Below are 20,562 nucleotides of genomic sequence, written 5' to 3'. Positions count from 1 at the left end.
TTTTCATGAAAAATAAAATCTGCAAAAAGCTATGCATAAAAGAACTTTTGTACCATCCCAAACCTACTACTTAATGAATCCCCAAATCATGCCAAAGTTGACCGGTCTTAACATATTTAGACTTCTCTTTCTTTAATGCAGGGGATTTTTTTTTTTTTTTAACTCTACAAGCCTGAGATCAGGAGCCACCACTGTCGTTTGGAGAATCACCCTCTATACCCAAGGCTGAAAGCTGATATCCCACATCTCAGACTAAATCTCAGATTGGCAGCATGATATTGGGGCAGGGTGGGGCTTACAGTGTTTAAGAACTTGCCAGCGTTCAAACATGGAAAATTGTACTTTTTAAATCCAGATAAGTAGTTTCTTTTGAAAAAGCAAAAATTGCAGCAATATTACCCCATATTCCTGCCTGGGCTAATCACAGGGAGGGCAGTGGTTAGCTGGACCATCCATGCATGGCCCAAATTGCCTCAGTCCCCACCCATCCCTATTCTCCTACTTCTATCACTTCTCCCTACCTGTCCTCTGTAGGCAAATGAGGTCACTATCACTGCTCCTGGAAAATGGTGGATGGCTGACTATTAAATTGTTTCACCAGCAGGCAAAGGAAAAAATAACTGTTCAATTTCTCTCTTTTTCAGATTCAGTGCAGGACTGTCCACGTAACTGCCATGGGAATGGTGAATGTGTGTCCGGGCTGTGTCACTGCTTCCCGGGATTTCTAGGAGCAGACTGTGCTAAAGGTATTTACTACCACTTCCCTGCTATGATTGGGAAATAGAAAATACACTTCTCAAAAGGGGTGGGAGAGGAGGCACCAAAGTAGCCTCCCCAGCAAATTCCACTGGGATATCTTACAAGCCCATGCATGCTACACATCCTGACACTTTGGCAAAGAGTAGGCTTTGATATATGACAATTGGCCAATATACCTGTAAGAGCAGGGCAGTTATCCTTGGCGTTGAGGTGTGCTGAGAAGAGAGATTTGCTAAAAATGAGATGGTTAGATTTCCTGTAAAAGCAGAAGTGAATTACCATCACTCCTTTCTTATAATCATTAACTGCTATGTAATGGAAGATTAAGCATCTCAGGGTTAGTAAATTTCATTCATTCTGGCCAGCTACGCTCTTAATCTAGGAAGCGCTATTTATCTTGGTGGAATCGGTTTTAAATTGTATTATTAATTTATCTACACTGCCTTGCACAGAATGACTGGGGCCCTGGGATTCTTGGGGGAAAGATAATATAGGAGAGAAGATGACTCTTGCAAGAACAGGGGACTTAGGGGCTGCATACCTTGCTAACAAGAGACCTTGAGCTTGACCTTCAAGTAGTGCAGTCACAGGCAAGTGCAGTATCAAGCAGAGCTTCTCACACTTTTTAGACATGGTGCATGCACAACTACACAAGTATATATTCTAGATAAATACAACCCTAAAATTAAAATGAGACTTTCAGAAAACAACACTTCACGTTTCTTTTCTATACTGTCCTATTTCACTTTTTAAAAATGAGATACACTGACTACACTGATTCCCACCCATTGTTTTGAGACTGAAAAACAGTGATGGAGAGGTTCCAAGCCCTTGCTCTGGAGCCAGGCATTCCTGGGTTCCAGTCCCAAGCTTGGCCATTCAGGATCTCTGTGACCTTGAGCAAGTGATCTAACGTGTCTGAATCTCTGTTTCCTCCTCTGGAAAAGGGGGGAATTCCTTCCTAAATTCATTGTGAGGATGGAAAAAGAGAACACATCTCAAGCTCTTAGCAGAACGCTTTGTTAGCCCTTGGAGGGCTTAGTTTTACCATCTTTTATTTAGATATGCCATAATATATTTAGCTGTATATTCATATAGTATTTTCATCCTTTTATGTGCTCTTCATTAAAATACCATCCTGCCTTGACGTTCTGAGAGAGAGGCAATCATTAATAAAGGTGCTCTGTCGATGTTAGTAGCACCACTCCTTTCCCCCACCCTCACCGCAGTGGCTTGGAAAAATCATATTTCAGATATTCACAGTATTTCAGATGTTTGCAGTTCCCATCCTGCTGAATGCTGACTGATAAGTGAATGGGACTTTTTTGTGTGTGCCTGAAGTTCTGGATTTGGTTGCATGTGTGTGTGAGACTCACTCCTAGATGACACCTCAGACATTCATATCATGGACCACACGATCATGATTGTGTGAAAGGCTTGGTAAACCTGTCAGATACAAAAGGAGAAGAGAACAAGAAGCTACAGGACCATTCTGTCAGCTGCTTCTCACCTTAGCACCCTCTGCCCTGTGGCATGTGGACACATCCCCAAGCAGACAGCGGAGCCTGGTGCTCCTAGCGGCCAGCCCTTTGCTCCAGTTCTGATGGGCTCTGATGGAGACAGGTAGATGACACTCTGCCTCACGGTGCCAAGTACTTTTCCAAGCAAAGGAGTTAAAGGAGGGAAAACCTCAATAGCATTTGAATGGCTTTTCTTGGGTAATCTAATTTTCCTGGGAGTGCAGGCGTTAATGAGAGGAAGGACAGAATCGTCCTTTTCTCTGTGGCTGCAAATGGGCTGAACCCCCAGCTGCAGGACCTGTGAGCTGTAAATGTATATTAACACTGACACACATCGATGTATTATTAATCCTAAAAACCGTGTGTGCTCTGACTGCACATCTAGGGACCGGCTTTTCAGCCCTGAGTACCCCAGCCATTTAAGAACTCTTCGCTCTCCATCCATTTGCAGATGAGCGTCCATTCTGCATTATGGATCTGTAATGGGGTGTGCATTTAGCTGCTTAAAAGGCCTCTCAGTGTGTGTTTTGCATTCACCACCTGTACTGTGGCTGGGTGCACACTCTGAGCATGCATTAGCCATGGTATATAATTGATCCTCGCGAAACAAATATCGAGTGGCTGTTAAGAGTAGTTCCTCCTGCATACTCAGAAGCTGTTCCTGAAATCGGCCTCTGAACTTGTTGTATGTTTTAATTCAGCTGTTGATGCCTACAGTGGACAAAATTGAAGCGTTTAGAGAATAAAATTGCTTTCTGCTTGTTTCCACATTTGTTCTTGGCAAAGCTGGCTTAAGGGTGTCAGGAGTAAGCTTCTACCTCTTTGCCCTAAAGATGTGGAGTCCTTAGTATTTTTGAAATGAGCGCAGTTTAAGCAACTTCATTAACGACAGTGTTCGGAAACACTCTAAACCCTTACTTCCCACACTTTTCTCTTTCATGTACCACCTTTACGATTTTTACCAAATTCGTGGGCCATCAGAATTTTTATTCCCTTTACATATTTCTTTAAGTCTACCTACTAGGTTTACACAGATGAATTTATTTTAAAAGGAACCAGGTCAGAATGAAAAGTTAAAAAAGAGAAAACTGGAATCCGTTGCAATAAATAGGGAAATGTTAGTGCCACCTTTATTGAGAAAGGAATATTTTCTTTTTTAAAATTTTATTGAAGTGTAATTGATTTACAGTGTTATGTTAGTTTCTGGTGTACAGCAAAGTGACTCAGTTATATGTATATCTGTTCTTTTTCATCTTCTTTTCTATTATGCTTTATCACAGGATATTGAACATAGTGCCCTGTGCTAAACAGTAGGGTCTTGTTTATGCATCCTATATATACTAGTTTGCATCCGCTAATCTCAAACTCCAAATCCATCGCTCCCCACCTCCCCTTCCCCCTTGGCAACCACAAGTCTGATTTCTTTTTTTTAAAAATAAATTATTGATTTATTTACTTACTTTATTTATTTATTTATTTGCTGTGTTGGGTCTTTGTTGCTGTACACGGGCTTTCTCTAGTTGTGATGAGCAGGGGCTACTCTTCATTGCAGTGCACGAGCTTCTCATTGCGGTGGCTTCTCTTGTTGCAGGGCACAGGCTCTAGGCATGCGGGCTTCAGTAGTTGTGGCATGTGGGCTCAATAGTTGTGGCTCGCTGGCTCTAGAGCGCAGGCTCAGTAGTTGTGGCGCATGAGCTTAGTTGGTCCGCGGCATGTGGGATCTTCCGGGACAAGGGCTCGAACCTGCGTCCCCTGCGTTGGCAGGTGGATTCTTAACCACTGCACCACCAGGGAAGTCCCCACAACTCTGATTTCTATGTCCGAAAGTCTGTTTCTCTTTTGTAGATATGCTCGTTTGTGTCGTATTTTAGATTCCACATATAAGTGATATCATATGGTATTTGTCTTTCTGACTTACTTTAGTATGATAATCCACGTTGCTGCAAATGACATTATTTCATTCTTTTTTATGGCTGAGTCATATTCCATTGTGTGTGTGTGTGTGTGTACTACATCTTCTTTATGTATTCATCTGTCAATGGACACTTGGGTTGTTTCCATGTCTTGCCTATTGTAAATAGCGCTGATATGAACACAGAGGTACTCTACTTTTAGTTTTTTAAGGAACCTCCATACTCTTTTCCGTAGTGGCTGCACCAATTTGCATTCCCACCAGCTGTACAGGAGGGGTTCCCATTTCTCCACACCCTCCCTAGCTTTTGTTATGTGTAGACTTTTTAATGATGGCCGTTCTGACTGGTGTGAGGTGGTACCTCATTGTTGTTTTGATTTGCATTCGAGAAAGGAATTTTTTTCACTGCCCTGAGCAACCAAGCCAAGTCAGCTTCTCACACATTCATCTCACATCAAGGATCCCCAAATTGGGTCCTTCTGTATAGCGCATGTGAGCCAGGCTGGCTCCTAGAGAAATTCAAGCCTTGAACATCTCATCTCCTAAGTATAGGCTCCTGAAAAGAACAGAATTCACTACCTACACCTGTGCGATAAAGTAAGAACCCAGTAAAAGTAGGCACACAAAGATTTAACTCTACCAACTTCAAATGGGTAAACTTACTGATTAGCGCCTGTTTTTACTTGTGGTCTGTTAAGACTCCATTTCAGATATTTTTTTAATAACAACTAATAGTTATTAAGTATTAAAGATGTACCAGGCATTGTGTAAAGTACTTAATATGTACTACCTTATCTGTTCTCATATCAACAATGTGAGATAAATCCTATTTTAACAACCCCCCAGTATTTTAAGCTTTTTATATTAAAAGCATTTTTGTCTTGCAGACAAGTTGCAAAAATAGTGCATAGAGTTCCCAGAGTTCACTCAGTGTCCCCTAATGTCAACATTTTAAATGAGCAAAGTTCAGTTAGTGAAACCAGGAAATTAACATTGATCAATGCTATTGACTAATTTACAGACTTGTTTCTAATTTTGCCCTTTTTTTTTTTCTGGTCCAGATCCCACATTGTTTTTAGTCGTCACGTCTCCTTAGTCGCCTCCAACCTGCGAGGGTTCCTCATTCTTTTCTTGTCTTTCATGACTTTGACCACCTTGAGGAGTACTGGTCAGGTATTTTTTAGCTTGTCCCTGGATGCGAGTTTGTCTGTTGTTTACTTGTGATTAGACTGAAGTTATGCATTTTTCACAAGATGCTGTGCCTTCCTCAGTGAATCCTATCAAAGGTGCACTTCTGATCTTTAGTAAGAAAAAGATTCAAATGTGGTTGTAGGTGTGAGCATGTGTGTACCTACTCCTCACCCCTCACACATGAGACAGAGATGCTTGGGTGGCTGTACCCCATTGGTCCTACACAGTCTGTCAGTGGCTATGACAAATTGCCACTCACAAACAGCTTGTGAGCCCAGGAAGCTCCTAGGTGTTAGCAGGGAGTGACCTGGAGCAGATGGGGTGAGGTAGTCGTGCTAGCAAGTGCAGAGAGGAGAGACAGCTGGTCCCGAGGCCTCCGCCACCCTGACCGGTGCATGCCATCTCCCGGCTGTGGCCCACGATCATGTCCTTCTTTTTTTTTTTTTAAGAATGTCCTTCTTTCTTGATAAAAGCCTTTAGGAGGGCCCGAGCCCAGGTCCTCCTGCATCACAAACTCGCATTCCCTTTTGTTCCTGCTGCACTGCCAGCTGTGCCCAGGATGCCTCAGGTCTGCCAGTTCCTGCTAGTGCAGGCAGCCGACAGACTCAGGCCCTCTTGCCAGGGGGAGAGTTTGCCACATTAGCAAGCGAGATTCCCATCACATCCGAGCGGCCGGGTGTGTGTCCAGGTGACAGAAATGCAGATTTACTCTCCTGACCTCACACTGCGCCTCCTGTGCCCTCAGATGTGCAGTGCAGACGGCAGCTCCTTGTCTCCTGATAAAGCTGCCAGTCTGCATCAGGCATCCAAAGACATCCTCGCAGTGAATGGAGGGAGCAGTCAGCGTGAATTTGCAGGTCATTCATTCCACAGCCCCCACCAAACTGGGGGCTCCAAAGGGCTCAGAAGTCAAAGTGGAACTGACCCTCACCCCAGAAGAAGGTGTGAGGCTTCTAACACCTTATTCCAAATCAGTTCAGGGGGCCGAACACATTCGTGCACCCAGCAAATGTTTATCATGCACCTGCTGCGAGCCAGGTACTGCACTAAGTACCAGGAATACAACCAGGGTCAGGAACGCCAGGACCTGCCTTCTGAGAGCTTCCGGTCTGATGGATGCAGGTGATAGGCAAGTGGAAATGCAGGCGTAAGTCCAAAGTACTGGGATGTGGACTCTGAGTGCTATAGGCGTCATTAAGGAGAAGATAAGGAAGTTCATGAAGCAATAAAGTGTGGATCTATGAAAATCGTCAGTTAGTATCAGGGAATGTGGAGCAAATCCTTGGAGGAAGAGTGTAGTGAAAGAGCTACACCGAATAGTGTCTTCTAGCATAGAATGTCATTCATTGTTTAATGCAGTAAGCAACCTGTACAGATTCAGAGCTTGAGGAAACATGGCGTTTCTTTCCTGATAAGTTGTACCGTTTTCCATCAGGGGCCTCTCCTGTCCAGCTAGAATCATGCTTATTATTCAGTTATTGTTTAGTTTATGGCTTTTTCTGTTATTACTAATCCCCTTGCATGACTTTCTCATTACTATACCTTTATGCTATTTGTTGTGGATGAGATGCTTTTTAACGCTGATTTCTTTTACTTTCACTGACTTTTATTTGAAGGTTTCTCGTTGACTTAGAATGCTTCCTTGGGTTGTGCGTAAAGCAGTTTTTCCTTTCAGAAGAGATCCAAGGCTTCTGATGATGTCGTTTTGACACTGGCTTCTCAGATGGCGTACTTGGTGCTGCGCGGAAGGCCCCACCCTGCAGTAGACACTTAACATGCCAGAGCCTTCCTTGTTCAGTAATACATGTTTAATAGCGGTTAGAAATGATAACGCCCACTGCTGAACAGCTGTCAGGGGAGGCCCAGAGATGCCACAACCACAGGAATGTGACGTCTTCTCTCTGGGGCTTGGTCTCTGCTCCCACCCACTTTCTGTGGAGCCTTGAAAAAAAAGAATGGGTATCTTGCCTTTTTTCTCCTGTTACCTGGTAAATGTACCCACTACCCGGTCCCTCTAGGCCACGTTCTAGCACTAAAGTCAAATCACCACCATCATCGCTGACATTTGTTGAGTTCTTGCTATGAACCGACCGCTACACTAAGCAACTGCGTAATTATTTCATGGAATTATTCATTGTCCTGTTTTGTAGATGACTCTTGTCCTCTTCTACAGATAAGGAACATGAAGCAGAGAGAGGTGAAGTAACTTGCTCAAGATCACTCAGCTTGTAAGTGGTATTGCTGGGATTCACACCTAGCAATCTGGCCTGGCCTCTTAACGCTAGACCAGCCATGAGATGGATTCACCTGGCAAGATGTGAGGTGTAAGGAAGATGTGCTTTGCAAGCAGTTTGTGTGGTGGTTGCACACTAGGACTTGGGTTTGAACCCCGGAAACCTTCAGGAGAGGAAACTAGGGTTTACTAGGTGGAGAGTGGCAAAGGAGCCATTTGAAATAAAGTCCGTCTGAAATCAGAGGCTGTTGCTCTGAGCCACTGTCCTCCCAGCCACCAGCTGGGACGTTCCATCACCTCCCTCATCTTATCATTTGCCAACTCCCGTTTCACTGACCTTCAGCACATTGTGCTCCTATCCTCACAGCCACTGCCCTGTTCACTTGGCCAGCAGCTGCTCCCTGATGGCAGTCCTCCTCCTCACCACCTTTCTCCCACAGCTCTTAGTAGCATGGCACTGCTCTCCTCAAACACCTGCAGCGGCTCCCAGTTGCCTCCCACAATGGTTGCCCGTCTTTAGTTTAAAGACATTTATCTGGAGAGATTGTTATAAATGCATATTCCCAGGCTCTTCCCCCATGCCAGCCAGTTCTGAATCAGTAGGACTGGTAGCTCGAGCTACCGTTTTTTAAAAAATATTTATTTACTTATTTATTTATTGGCTGCATTGGGTCTCCATTGCTGCACACGGGCTTTCTCTAGATGCAGCGAGCGGGGGCTACTCTTCGTTGTGGTGCACAGGTGTCTCATTGTGGTGGCTTCTCTCGTTGCAGAGCATCGGCTCTAGGTGCGTGGACTTCAATAGTTGTGGCACGTGGGCTCATTAGTTGTGGCTCACAGGCTCTAGAGCACAGGCTCAGTAGTTGTGGCACACAGGCTTAGTTGCTGTGTGGCATGTGGATCCCAGCCCAGGGATCAAACCCGTGTCCCCTGCATTGGCAGGTGGATTCTTAACCACTGCGCCACCAGGGAAGCCCAGGCATGTGCATTTTTAATTATCCTCCCATAGGGCTCTGACGCGGATGGTCAGGGGCCCTATGCTGAGAATAAGTAACGTATTTCTTAGGATGACCTTCAAGGCCTCCCATGATCTGAGCTCCTTTGCCACCATCTCCCACTAAGTCCCATACACCATAGATTCCCGCTACTTGTCCCTCGTAGACACCACGGCCCTGCTCCTTCCTCTCTGCTCATGCTGTTTTCTTGGCTGGAACATTATCCTTCTCAACCTTTCCTGTCAAACTGCTGCTGATCCTTGAGGACCAAGCTCCCAGGTCACCACTTCCCTGATGCACCCACAGAGAGAACCCTGCAGTCGCACAGGACTTGGCGACACCTTGGCAGTGGCCCTTTATGCTGTGCCTTGTTCTGCCTGGGGCGTTACATCGGTTTCTCCTGCTGAATCACAGGCCTCCAGCAGTTTGCTTGGTACCTCCCTGCAGCTAGGTTGGCACCCAGGAAAGAGTCAGTGCTCTCTAAATGTCTAGGGGATTGAATTTCGGGGGTCGAGGATCATAAAGATAAACACATGGCTGGAAAACGTACAAGACCAAGTGAATGCTAGAAAACAGGGTTCTAGTTTGTTGGATTAATCACACAGGGATAAATCAGCCAGCATCGAGACACAAACGTCAGTGAAGCAAGGGAGAGAGCAAGTGGGGGAGGGGGAGTGACCAAAAGGAGGAACCAACAAGGGTTTACGGAAAAGAAATGCCCTGTGTTCTGTGGTCTGCCTGCATTAGCTCGGAAGGGCAAAGCTATTAGGAATGAAAGCTGTAGAGCTGGAATTGGCTAGGTTTGAGTCCATGCTCCTCTAGTTAACTGTTCCCATTTTAGAAAATTACTTAACTTCTCTGAGCCTTCGTTTTCTCATCCATAAAATGGAAGCAATAGCAAGACTACCTGTTGGATTGCTGTGAGGACTAAAGAGCAAATGCATGAGAAGCATGTAGAACTGTGCTTGGCACATATTGAGCGCTCCATAAATATTAGCCAGCATTAATCTTCACAAGCCTTTTTTTTTTTTAATGAATTCAATCTTTTTTAATTTTATATTTATTGGCTGCACTGGTCTTCGTTGCTGCGCACGGGCTTTCTGTAGTTGCGGAGAGCAGAGGCTACTCTTCGTTGCAGTGCGTGGGCTTCTCAGTGCGGTTGCTTCTCTTGTTGCAGAGCACGGGCTCTAGGCACGTGGGCTTCAGTGGTTGTGGTGCATGGACTCAGTGGTTGTGGCTCGAGGACTCTAGAGCTCAGTAGTTGTGGCACCCGGACTTAGTTGCTCCGTGGCATGTGGGATCTTCCCGACCCAGGGCTTGAGCCTGCATCCCCTGCATTGGCAGGCGGATTCTTAACCACTGTGCCACCAGGGAAGCCCTGATCTTCACTAGCCTTTGAAATCATTGTCAGTCTCCCCATTTTACAGGAGAAGCAGAGACTTAGAGAAAGTAAGCTACTTGCCCAGGGTCACACTGTGGGCTAGATTTTGAGGCCATGTCTGGCTGAGTTTGAAGCTTGTGGCTCTCACTTGGTTTTCCTAACTTGGCAGGAAGACCGCTTGAATGGGGGGCAGTGACCACTCACTGTCAAAGCCCCCACAGACAGCTCAGCTGCCTGACCCTTCTGGCTGCCTCTACCCCCAACCTGCGTTACCGTCTCCCCATCAGTTGCTCCCCTTAGTGGATGTCTGCTCTCAGGAGAGGGACGACAAGCCTCTTCATCCTCACCAGTGGTGTAGGGGTCCTCCCCACCACCCCAGAAATGCTCCCCTCAGAGCATCCTTGGCAAAGAAGCCACTTTCCCCTTTCGTAGCTGGCCTCAGCTGTCTCAATGAAAGATGATCAGATCCCACCTGTGCTTCCTGGAACGACCACAGATGTTCCTTTAGACCCTCAGTCTTTCACACCTGTCTCCCTCTGCCATCCCAGCTCCCTGCGCAATCCCCCATAATGCAGACGGGTCGGGGGCCGTGGCTGCTGCCCACAGGAGCCATTCCACCACCCACTGCAGTTCGAGGCTGGATCCCATCACTCCTTCCTCCCACTCTTGACCTGAGAAAACGTGCAGGGATCCTTTGGCAGCAAGGACCAGGAGGTGGGGTTTGAAGCCGGGCCCTTGGTTCACACGTTGCAGAAAGTGAGTCTCCACACGCAGCAAAGGCACCTTTGATAAAATAGTGTAAGAATCTCTGCACATATTGAACACAAAGTGTCCATGCCAGGCACTGTGCAGAGGGTTTAACCAGAATGATCTTAGGTTGTCCTCACATCATGCATCATCCCCATTTCACAGCTAAGGAAACTGAGGTTTAGAGAGGTTAAGGTGCTAGCCCAGATATGGCTTTAGAACCCTACTCATCAGAATCACCTGTTAACTCACAACTGGCTGGATTCCCCACCCCGCCGCCCCAGAGTTTCTGATTCAGTAGGTCTGGGGTGCTAGCATCAGCCTGGAGAGCTTGTTAAATATCCAAACCCTGCAGCCCCATGCCAGACCCTCTGAATCAGAATAGCGTTCTCACAGCATCCCCAGAGGACTCACGCACACATCCACGTCCAAGTCTGGATGACGTTGCTCTTGGACTCTGCTTAGACAGCTTAGAGAGAACTGAACAGGAGCAGCAATATCACTTTTACCTTCCGTTCTCCCCAGCTTGCCAAACGGGTGTGGCGGATGCCTGCCTCCACAGCTTGAAAGCGGCAGTGCCCTTTATTTGGTGCCCTCGTGCGAGTCCATGCCTCCAGCGCGTGGCCACTCCCGCCGTTTCCCGTGCTTGTTGCATCACCCAATAGAAATCACTTGGCAGGACCTACCTCAGTCAGCCCTCCCCCAAGTCAGATCGCTTCTGAGACTGAAAACTTTTTGTTTTCTTTTTAAACTACTACATAAGTTGCAGAACAGTCTTAGAAAGGGGAGTACCTGACCACAGAGAACCTTGCTATAGGTGTGATGCGTACAAAGGTGGGAAAGTCCTCTGGTTTTAGAAAAAACTTCCGTATTGGGAAATAAACCAGCCTTTAGAGAGGAGGTCGGCTGGGATGAATGATGGGAATGAGAGTTTTTCCCCCTCTCTTGTCTCTTTATGATGTGATGATTTGGAACTGTTCTCTCCCAATAAAAATAATGATAATAAAATCATATCTATAGATTTCTTACTATGTACATAGCACTGCATAGGCATTATCTCATTTCATCTTCTTAAAAACACCATGGGCTTTTTTTAAGAACTTTTATCCAGATATAATTGACATACAATGAACTGCATATATTTAAAGTGTACAATTTGATTTTTTTTTCTTATTAGTAAATGTGTATATGGGAATCCCAATCTCCCAATTCATCCCCCCCATCCCCCCCCCACCCCTCTTCCCCCTTGGTAAAAACACCGTGGGTTTTTAATCCAGAATTTTTGTCCCATTTTTTTAAATATAAATTTATTTATTTATTTATTGGCTACATTGAGTCTTCATTGCTGCACATGGGCTTTTCTCTAGTTATGACGAGCGGGGGCTACTGTTCTTGGTGGTGCGCAGACTTCTCATTGCAGTGGCTTCTCTTTTACGGAGCACGGGCTCTAGGCGCATGGGCTTCAATAGTTGCGGCCCGTGGGCTCAGTAGTTGTGGCTCGCAGACTCTAGAGCACAGGCTCAGTAGTTGTGGCGCATGGGCTTAGTTGCTCCGCGGCATGTGGGATCTTCCTGGACCAGGGCTCAAACCCATGTCCCCTGCATTGGCAGGTGGATTCTTAACCACTGCGCCACCAGAGAAGTCCTGTCCCATTTTAAAGATATAGAAATTGAGGCTAAAAATAAAATGTCCATAATCACACAGCTGGTAAAAATGAAGGGAAATTTGGACCGTCTAACTCATAAGCCTACACTGCCTGGTCCTGTTCTATCTGCTGGGAAGAGAGCAGTGAATAAACAGACCTTCATGTCTTGGGGAAGCTCCCATGCTTGTGGATAACAGGACACCAGTAATTTGCAAGCTCATCTCAATGCTTGAATCATAATAGGAATGAAAAGCTACTTCAGTCTGGACTTGAGCTGCGAAAAGCTTACTGTGTACTCTGAAAGTTTTAAATATTCATTATGTCATTAATGCCATTCAGTCACACATACACACACACACAAAACTTAGGCATTTTTTAAGAACAGCTTAAGCACTTATCGATTGAGAACTTCTATAACTCAAAATGGAGTCATCCCCATATCTCTACAGGTATTTTAAATGGATTGAATTAATCATAGGCTTAAAAGTCTCTTGCGATCTTCGTTAACGTCCCTGGGTTTAATTAAAACATCTGTGCACTTTTAATTTATCGATTCATCCAACTCATATGTCATGTTTTTAACACACCCCAGCATGCTCTGCATCATTTTTAACCCGATTTCCACTTAACTAAAGCAATTAAATTCACCCCGGATTAATTAAAGCATCCATACTTTCGTGCTTAAGTCAGCGTGTGCTTCTTTCCCCACATGGCTCCTGAATGTCAGCGATCTGACACACCTGATGAGTTTTTCGTCCTTCTGGAAATTCTTCCCTGAATCACTTCCGTGCTTATTAATGTGCCATTTGACAGAACGAGAACGAGGAAATGGGTGCACCTGAACTTTGGCCCTCTGAGCCGGAGACTCTGCCCCCATCTGTCAGAAGCATCCTTTGCTTTCCTCTCTTCACGGGGCGGGGAGCGGGGGGGGGGGGCCTGATGGATCCTGTGCCCCACTGAGACCAACGAGACTGTCCGAATGCTCCAGGCAGGAAGGTGGGGGCTGTTCGGGTCAGAAGCTATCATTGTGATCAGAATGGCTGGTGATCTTTGCATGTGTACTTTCGTCACTACTCCTCAGTTCTGCTTTCCAGCCTCTTCACTCTTCCTACAAAAACAGCCCTTTCTTGTCCTGCCCGTCTAATGGGGGGGGGGGGGAACTGAAGCACCAAGGTCAAAACAGGCTTCTGGTTGGGCATGGGGCACCAGGGAGCTATTCAGATAGGGACAGATGATCCCCCTAGAAGCTAGGTGGGATTTCTGCCCCCACCTGCTGTGACAGAGCCCATTTCCCTTCAGCCAGGGCAGCATGGATAGTTATCAGCCTTTCAGATTTTGTTTGTTTTTTTGTTTACTTTTTTAATTGAAGTATAGTTGATTTACAATGTTGCATTAATTTATGCTATACAGCAGTCATTCAGTTGTGTGTGTGTATATGTATATATATACACACATTCTTTTTGTATATTCCTTTCCATTATGGTTTATAAGAGGGTACTGCATATGGTTCTCTGTGCTTTTTTGTTTATCCATTCTATATATAAAAGCTTAAAGATTTTTTTACTCTGATAAGTCAAGGATTATTTCTCATTTTTTATCTATACTTATTGAATTGCTAATGAAGCTGAGAATCTTTTCTTTTATTGGCAGTTTATACTTATATTTATATGTCCTTTGCCCAGGTTTTCATTCATCTGTCTCTTTTTATTGATTTGTATTTCATATATCAAGCTCTGTTCTGTAAAATATGCTAGCAAATATTTTTTTCCCAGCGTTGCTCATCCCTCAGTTTTGTTTAGGGTGTTCTTTGTTGTATAGAAGGTTTAAATTTTAAGTGATCAAATCTGATCTTCTTGGTTTCTGGAATTTGTCTTTTTTCTATATCCCACTCCCAAGAAAATAAAACTAGTCTTCAATGCTTTTTCTAATACTGTTGTAGCTTTTTCTCCTCTTGGGATCTTTAATCTGTACCAGATTTATTTCTGAACATGGTGCACAGTAGAGGTCCAGTTTTACTGTCTACCAAGTACAGTGTCTAACACCGCAAGATGTTACGGAAAACCCCGAGTGAACTTTTTGGCCAACCCAATAGACTGCAATCGCGAGGATCTTACAAGAAGCGAAACTTGCCTTTCCTGACTTCAGCTCAGCACCAGGCTATGTCCACAATCTCAAAAGACAATAGGGCACCAGTTTTGGTTTTGAGGACACTGGACTTTGTGTGCCTCACCTCTGTGACCCAAATATATCCTCAATTGCTTCACAAGACTCAAGGCATCTTTATTTCTCTGTCCCTTTTTCCTACCACCTAACCCAGCCACTAGCACGTATTAGGGTCTTCATAAGTGTTTATTGACTAACTGGGATGTGAGGCAGTCAATTGTTAGTACAATTTTGACAATTTACTTGGAGTACTAGGTTCAACTATTCCCAAATCTCTTCTCCGGAGGGATTTTCAATCACATTTCAAATCATTTTTATAAGGTACGTTACTTGTTTTTTGTTAATTTTACTGAAGTATGGTTGATTTACGATGTGTTAGTTTCTGCTGTACAGCAAAGTGATTCAGTTATACATATATATGTATACTTTTTCATATTCTTTTCCTCTATGGTATAACACAGGATACTGAATATAGTTCCCTGTGCTATACAGTCGGACCTTGTCATTTATCCATTCTATATATGATAGTTTGCATCTGCTAATCCCAAACTCCTAATCTGTCCCTCCCCTACTCCCCTCTCCCCTTGGCAACCACAAGTCTGTTCTCTGTTTCTGTGAGTCTTGTTTCTGATTCATAGATAAGTTCATTTGTGTTGTATTTTATATTCCACATTTAAGTGATATCGTATGCTACTTGTCTTTCTCTTTCTGACTTATTTCGCTTAGAATGATAATCTCTAGGTCCACCCACGTTGCCCCAGACGACATTATTTCATTCTTTTTTGTGACTGAGTAGTGTTCCATTGTTCCATATGTGTACCACATCTTCTTTATCCATTCATCTGTCAATGGACATTTAGGTGGTTTCCACGTCTTGGCTATTGTGAATAGTGCTGCTATGAACATTGGGATGTGTGTATCTTTTCAAATTGTAGCTTTGTCCTGATATATGCCCAGAAGTGGGATTGCAGAATCATATGGCAACCCTATTTTTAAAAAGATACATTGTTTGAAAGTCCCTCAGCACGTCTAGTCCAGCTCACAAGATGCAGGCATTTTCCCTCTGGCTGGCTGGCTGGCTGGCTGGGTCTCTTCAACCCCCTCTACCTTCTCTCCAGGTAGTCTCTGTACTACAAGCTCTAAGTACATGGGACCCATTTTACTTAAAGCAGCAGCAGACATGGGTGGCTTGTCCTATTACTTCCCACTGAGTAACTAACACTGATAATTCATTGCATCCCTTAAAGAGAACTTTGAAGGCAGGAAAAAAAAAAAGCTCCAGCTTGATCATTAAAATGAGCTTTACACCATTTAGGTGAATCTAAATTGTGTCATTTTTTTGTCATCAGGCTGTTAACTTGTCAGTCGTTAGTGGCAGCGGTAATTTATTTTTCTTCTGAGCAAGTCTTAGAGCTTCCATTTACTAGATTTAGTAAAACAGGAATAGTCACTTTGTGCAAACATTTTAATTAATTTTAGATAGAAGCTTGAATGTATAGTGCTGTGCTTCTGGGAAGCCATAGGAAGAGGGGAGAGAGAGAGGGACATAAAACTTTCCCCAGGTGATTCCAGAACCACCTCCTGCCCACAACCAGAGAAGACTAGGGGAAGAAAAGGATGACATCTTTCTAATAGTATTATTTGATTTTCTTCTTCTGGTGGTGGTGGTGGTGGTGGTGGTCATGGTGGTATGAGACCTTTGAGACCTACTGCATTTTTAATTTTATTAACCCTTGAAGTCAGTTTGGTGATTCAGCTTGGAATTTCACAAGGGAACATCTGTTAGTTACAAACCAGGTGTCAGCTACTGTTTTGAGTCCTCAAGCATGTTAGCACACTTAATGTTCCCATCAACTCTGAGAGACAATTTTCTGATGGGGAAAGTGGGTCTCAGAGAAGTACAGTAATCTTGTCAGAATCCCACAGCTGGTAAGTGATGGGTCAGGATTTGAACCCAGGTCTTTCAGACATCATCAAAACCCTTGTTCTTTCCACTTCTGTTCCATAGCACTTCCAGGCAGGTGGAGTCAGAATTGTTTGTCCTATGACCTATCATTAAAAAAAAAAAAAATCTTGTAGACTTAGTGATAGTAAAACTATAAGAAAAGTGATTAATGCAGAAGTCCCCACTTCACATGCAGCCTCTCAGATGAGGACCAGGCTGAGCCTTTCATACTGTTAATCTCTGGGTTGAGTTGTGTCTGAGGATGAGTCAGTTACCCTAAGGGAAAGAGTTCTCCATGCAGGTCAGCCCAGTGACCACTGGAGGGCGCTCACCTGACATTTGCAGTCTGTCCCGCGGCAAAATGGGTTTCTGGAGAGTATCGCTCTCCTTTAACGTGCCTTCTGCTTTTTTTATGTGACATCAGCGGAGCCTGTCGAATGCCCTGCTTTTGGGGGAACATCACAGTGTTCTGCATTTTTTAGCACCCTCCCGGTGAGCGTGCAGCAAGCATATTGAAGGAAGGCTGCATTTAGAATGTGGAGAACTCTCTGACCTGACTATTCTCCACCGTTTTTTCCCTGAGTAACTTAAGTAGGTCATATTTTCAATTTGATTTCCCAGGCACCTGGTTTTAAATAAAATCCATTCTTACCTTCTAGACAATCCATTTTTTTTTTCACCACGTGGAGTTTTATGCAGAAGAAAAACAGTTTCAGTATGAATAAAGAAAATAATCCTAACTGTATTTTATCAATTAATAAAGACAACAAGTGTTTGTTCCTTACGTTCTACCCTCTTCCACCTTTTGGGTGGAAGGAAAGTGCTTTGGGAGCCCACTGGTGGTGATTTGCGGTACCTTTGTCTGCCATCCAGGACAAGTCCAGTACATAACCCTCAAGTCAGCAACAGCCCTTGGAAGCTCTCATCACTAGATACGGGTAGCCACGCTTCTCAGTGTTTTCCTGTTTGAGTGTGCAAGGGTGGAAGTGGGGTAAGAAATGATGCTGATTCTAGTCTTCCTACCAGAAGATATCCCACAAGCGTTACCCACATCAGAACTGGCAAGTGACTTTTCTCTTGCCAACTCTGCCTGCTCCCGCGTCCCAGCCAAGGAGCTACATTGAAGGGTAGGAGGACAAGATGCCATGAGGTGCAGGAAGGGAGAAGAGTCGCTCATGTGCGCTCATTAGCCTTCCCTGACCTAGAGCTTAGCATGAGTCCCATGGGGCACTGACGTGGAACCAATTTCCTTTGTCCTGGAAACCCTCTCAGTACTTTGGGAGAGCCCATCATTTCTCCTGCTGGTTCGTATTTGCACAGTCTCTGATTTGAATCTTGGGCACCCTGGTTCAAAACGCTTTCCTCTACCCTCTCTCAGACAATCAGCATGGGTAGCCACTCTACAGATCTGTCTGCTCAGGTCTCTTGGAAATAGAAGGCATTCTCCCTACATGGCGAAAGAGTGTATCTAAATTTAACATGTAACGTTGATGTTCTCACTTGTGAACGCATTCTGCTTCTCTGGTCGATTCATAAGGATAAGAATTCTATGGAAATTGTTGTTTTTACAGCTATTATAAAGCATTTGTGTGTGGTCGTGGGGGGGGGGAATAGCCCCTCGATCACATGTCAACTGTTGAGATGTTTTTGTTTCATGTCAGTTTACAATTAAGGTCAATCACAATCAATACGCACTTCCCCAGAAAAAGGCATTGTGTGTGTAACACGAGGTCCACTCTAGAAATTGTTCTTCCCTCACTGTTCATAAATGACCGTTTTGTGCTCGCCCACACCCCCAGCACTTGGGAATCCCTGAATTTCAGGAACGCAACAGAAATATGTACTCAATCAAGCCAACATTCATGAAGGCAGCGCTGGAAGGAAATCAACAGTGATAACCACAGTCTTCTCCTTGAGTCGTTTACTGTATCTTTGGGAAATTAGACACTCACAGAAGGAGAATTAAGTACTATAAAAACTAAATAGAACTTGACAACAAAAGGGGATTGATAGGATGGGTGGGGCCATTGCTACGGGAGTTAGATATAATTAGACATGTAATTGTGTCAGGGGATGGGGAGACCATTCCAGTTGTACGCACACATGTGCCTGTAGAATTCTTGGAGCCTGTGTATTCCAAATCACAGGTAAACCAGGAATTGTTAAAACACCGCTGTAGGTTGTTTCTGAAGGTCTCTGAACGCCAGTTCCGTAGCCTGGAGCGTGCCCTCATTTTAGGCTCACGCTAGAAGCCAGGTTGGAAATTCAGGTTCTTAACAAACTGATCCTAAAGTGAAAAGTCCAAAGCCTGAAGGTGACCCCTCAAATCCCGCCCTTGATGACCTCCAAAGGGGCAGTATTGGCATGACTGAAGCCACACGGATGACAGCTGTTGGCCGTTCACGCCACACCATCCCCACTGACCATCAGCCTTCTTCTCCTCCCCAGAGGCAAGAGGGTCCCTGCTTCCATGAACTGCTCGAGATTTCATGTCTTTAGCCTGCCTTCCCCTCCCCTCCCCTTCCTTTTTTTTTTTTTTTTTTAAGGCCAGGCATATTTCCTCTTCCTGTTTCATCACACATGTTACGCTTTGGGGTAGGCACAGTTGTTTCTTTGTGGTCTAGATAAGGAAAGTGAAGCAAAGAGAGATTGTGTCTCAACAGTGGCCCATCCCCTTCCTTTTCAATGAACATAAACTTATCAGGAATCGGACCTGACTAATCTGAGGGTAAAATACCCTGCCCCATGGGCTCTGGTCCCCGTGACCAACAACAGCAACAACACGCATGTCCATGCAGCTTCGTGAAGGCGCAGCTTAGAGTTGAGGGAACCCGGTTTCCAGTGGGGCCCCCTACTTGTGAGCTTTGTGATTTCAGCAATTTCACCAGTCTGAGCCTCGCCTGTAAAATGGCTTATTATCCTAGCCTCCACCTGGCTGGGTGATTATGACGATTCAGCAGTAAATCGCATGGGACGCATCCTACGTACGCTATGCCCAGCATATAATAAGCATTCAGTTGGTGGTAACTGCTGTTATGAGTAGCATTTTTAAAATTAATTTTTATTGATGTATAGTTGATTTCCAATGTTGTGTTAGTTTCTGCTGTACAGCAAAGTGAATCAGTTATACATATACATATATCCTCTCTTTTTTAGATTCTTTTCCCCTATAGGTCATTACAGAGTACTGAGTAGAGTTCCCTGTGCTATACAGTAGGTCCTTATTAGTTATCACTAGTAACATTTATGTCGTGGTGGTTATTGTTTATCTGAAGGTGGCTCTGCACCTCCGTGGCCCAGGTCCCCAGCCTAGAACACCGCAAGCAAAGCCGAGATGCCTGGCCGGCTCTGCCTCCTTAGACCGACACAGCCCTTCAGGAGCTGGCCCCCGTGACCTGGTGCTCTGTCTTTGCTCTTTGCAGCCGCCTGCCCCGTCCTGTGCAGCGGGAATGGACAGTACTCGAAAGGGACATGCCAGTGCTACAGCGGCTGGAAAGGCGCGGAGTGCGACGTGCCCTTGAACCAGTGCATCGATCCTTCCTGTGGGGGCCACGGCTCCTGCATTGATGGCAACTGTGTCTGCTCTGCCGGCTACAAAGGCGAGCACTGCGAGGAAGGTGAGTGCCGCGGCGGGGGTGTTTGCAGGACGGGACCTTTGCTGATGAGCCCAGTCCTGGCTCCACGGTTTGCAAAGGAAGTTTCAACATTTTGCACTTCAAACCCCTTGGCCTTGATGGCTTTCTTAAGTTGTAAAACTGAAGAGAGAAAGGTCTGGAAGGTGTGTTTTGTTTTCCCCTCCTTTACGTGAATTAGCTCCTTTTCTCTTTCTGCTTTGTTTTTCTGTCTCTGTCTCCCTCTTCTGTCTCTTCTCTGTCTCTTCTCCTCCTCCTCTTCCTGCTCTTTCTTTTCCTTTTTCTTCCTTCCCCTTCCCCTATCTTCCTCTTTTTTTCTGCTTTATTTAAAGTCCTCTGAATTGGGAATTATGCTGTCCAGAATAAAGAAACAAGAATCCTTAATCCTCCTCCCTTCCCCAAAGCTGTTTTCTTTTGTTTTAAACTGCTCCTGGTAATC

At 44.9% G+C, this 20,562-nt stretch overlaps 1 protein-coding gene across 8 annotated transcripts in view; it reads left to right on the top strand.

Moving 5' to 3' along the window:
- Positions 1 to 20,562, top strand: part of TENM2 (teneurin transmembrane protein 2) — a 960,873-nt gene that overhangs the window by 776,313 nt on the left and 163,998 nt on the right. For all 8 annotated transcript variants that reach the window (XM_057729532.1, XM_057729570.1, XM_057729561.1 and 5 more), the window contains 2 exons: positions 645 to 746; positions 19,914 to 20,108. In XM_057729532.1, coding sequence (XP_057585515.1) covers positions 645 to 746; positions 19,914 to 20,108 — 297 coding nt within the window. The remainder of the gene's footprint in view (positions 1 to 644; positions 747 to 19,913; positions 20,109 to 20,562) is intronic.

This window comes from Hippopotamus amphibius, chromosome 1, assembly GCF_030028045.1.
Source record: "Hippopotamus amphibius kiboko isolate mHipAmp2 chromosome 1, mHipAmp2.hap2, whole genome shotgun sequence".
NCBI classification, from domain to species: domain Eukaryota; kingdom Metazoa; phylum Chordata; class Mammalia; order Artiodactyla; family Hippopotamidae; genus Hippopotamus; species Hippopotamus amphibius.
The sequence above is the reverse complement of the archived record's forward strand: the minus strand, read 5'-3'. Positions and strand labels throughout refer to the sequence as shown.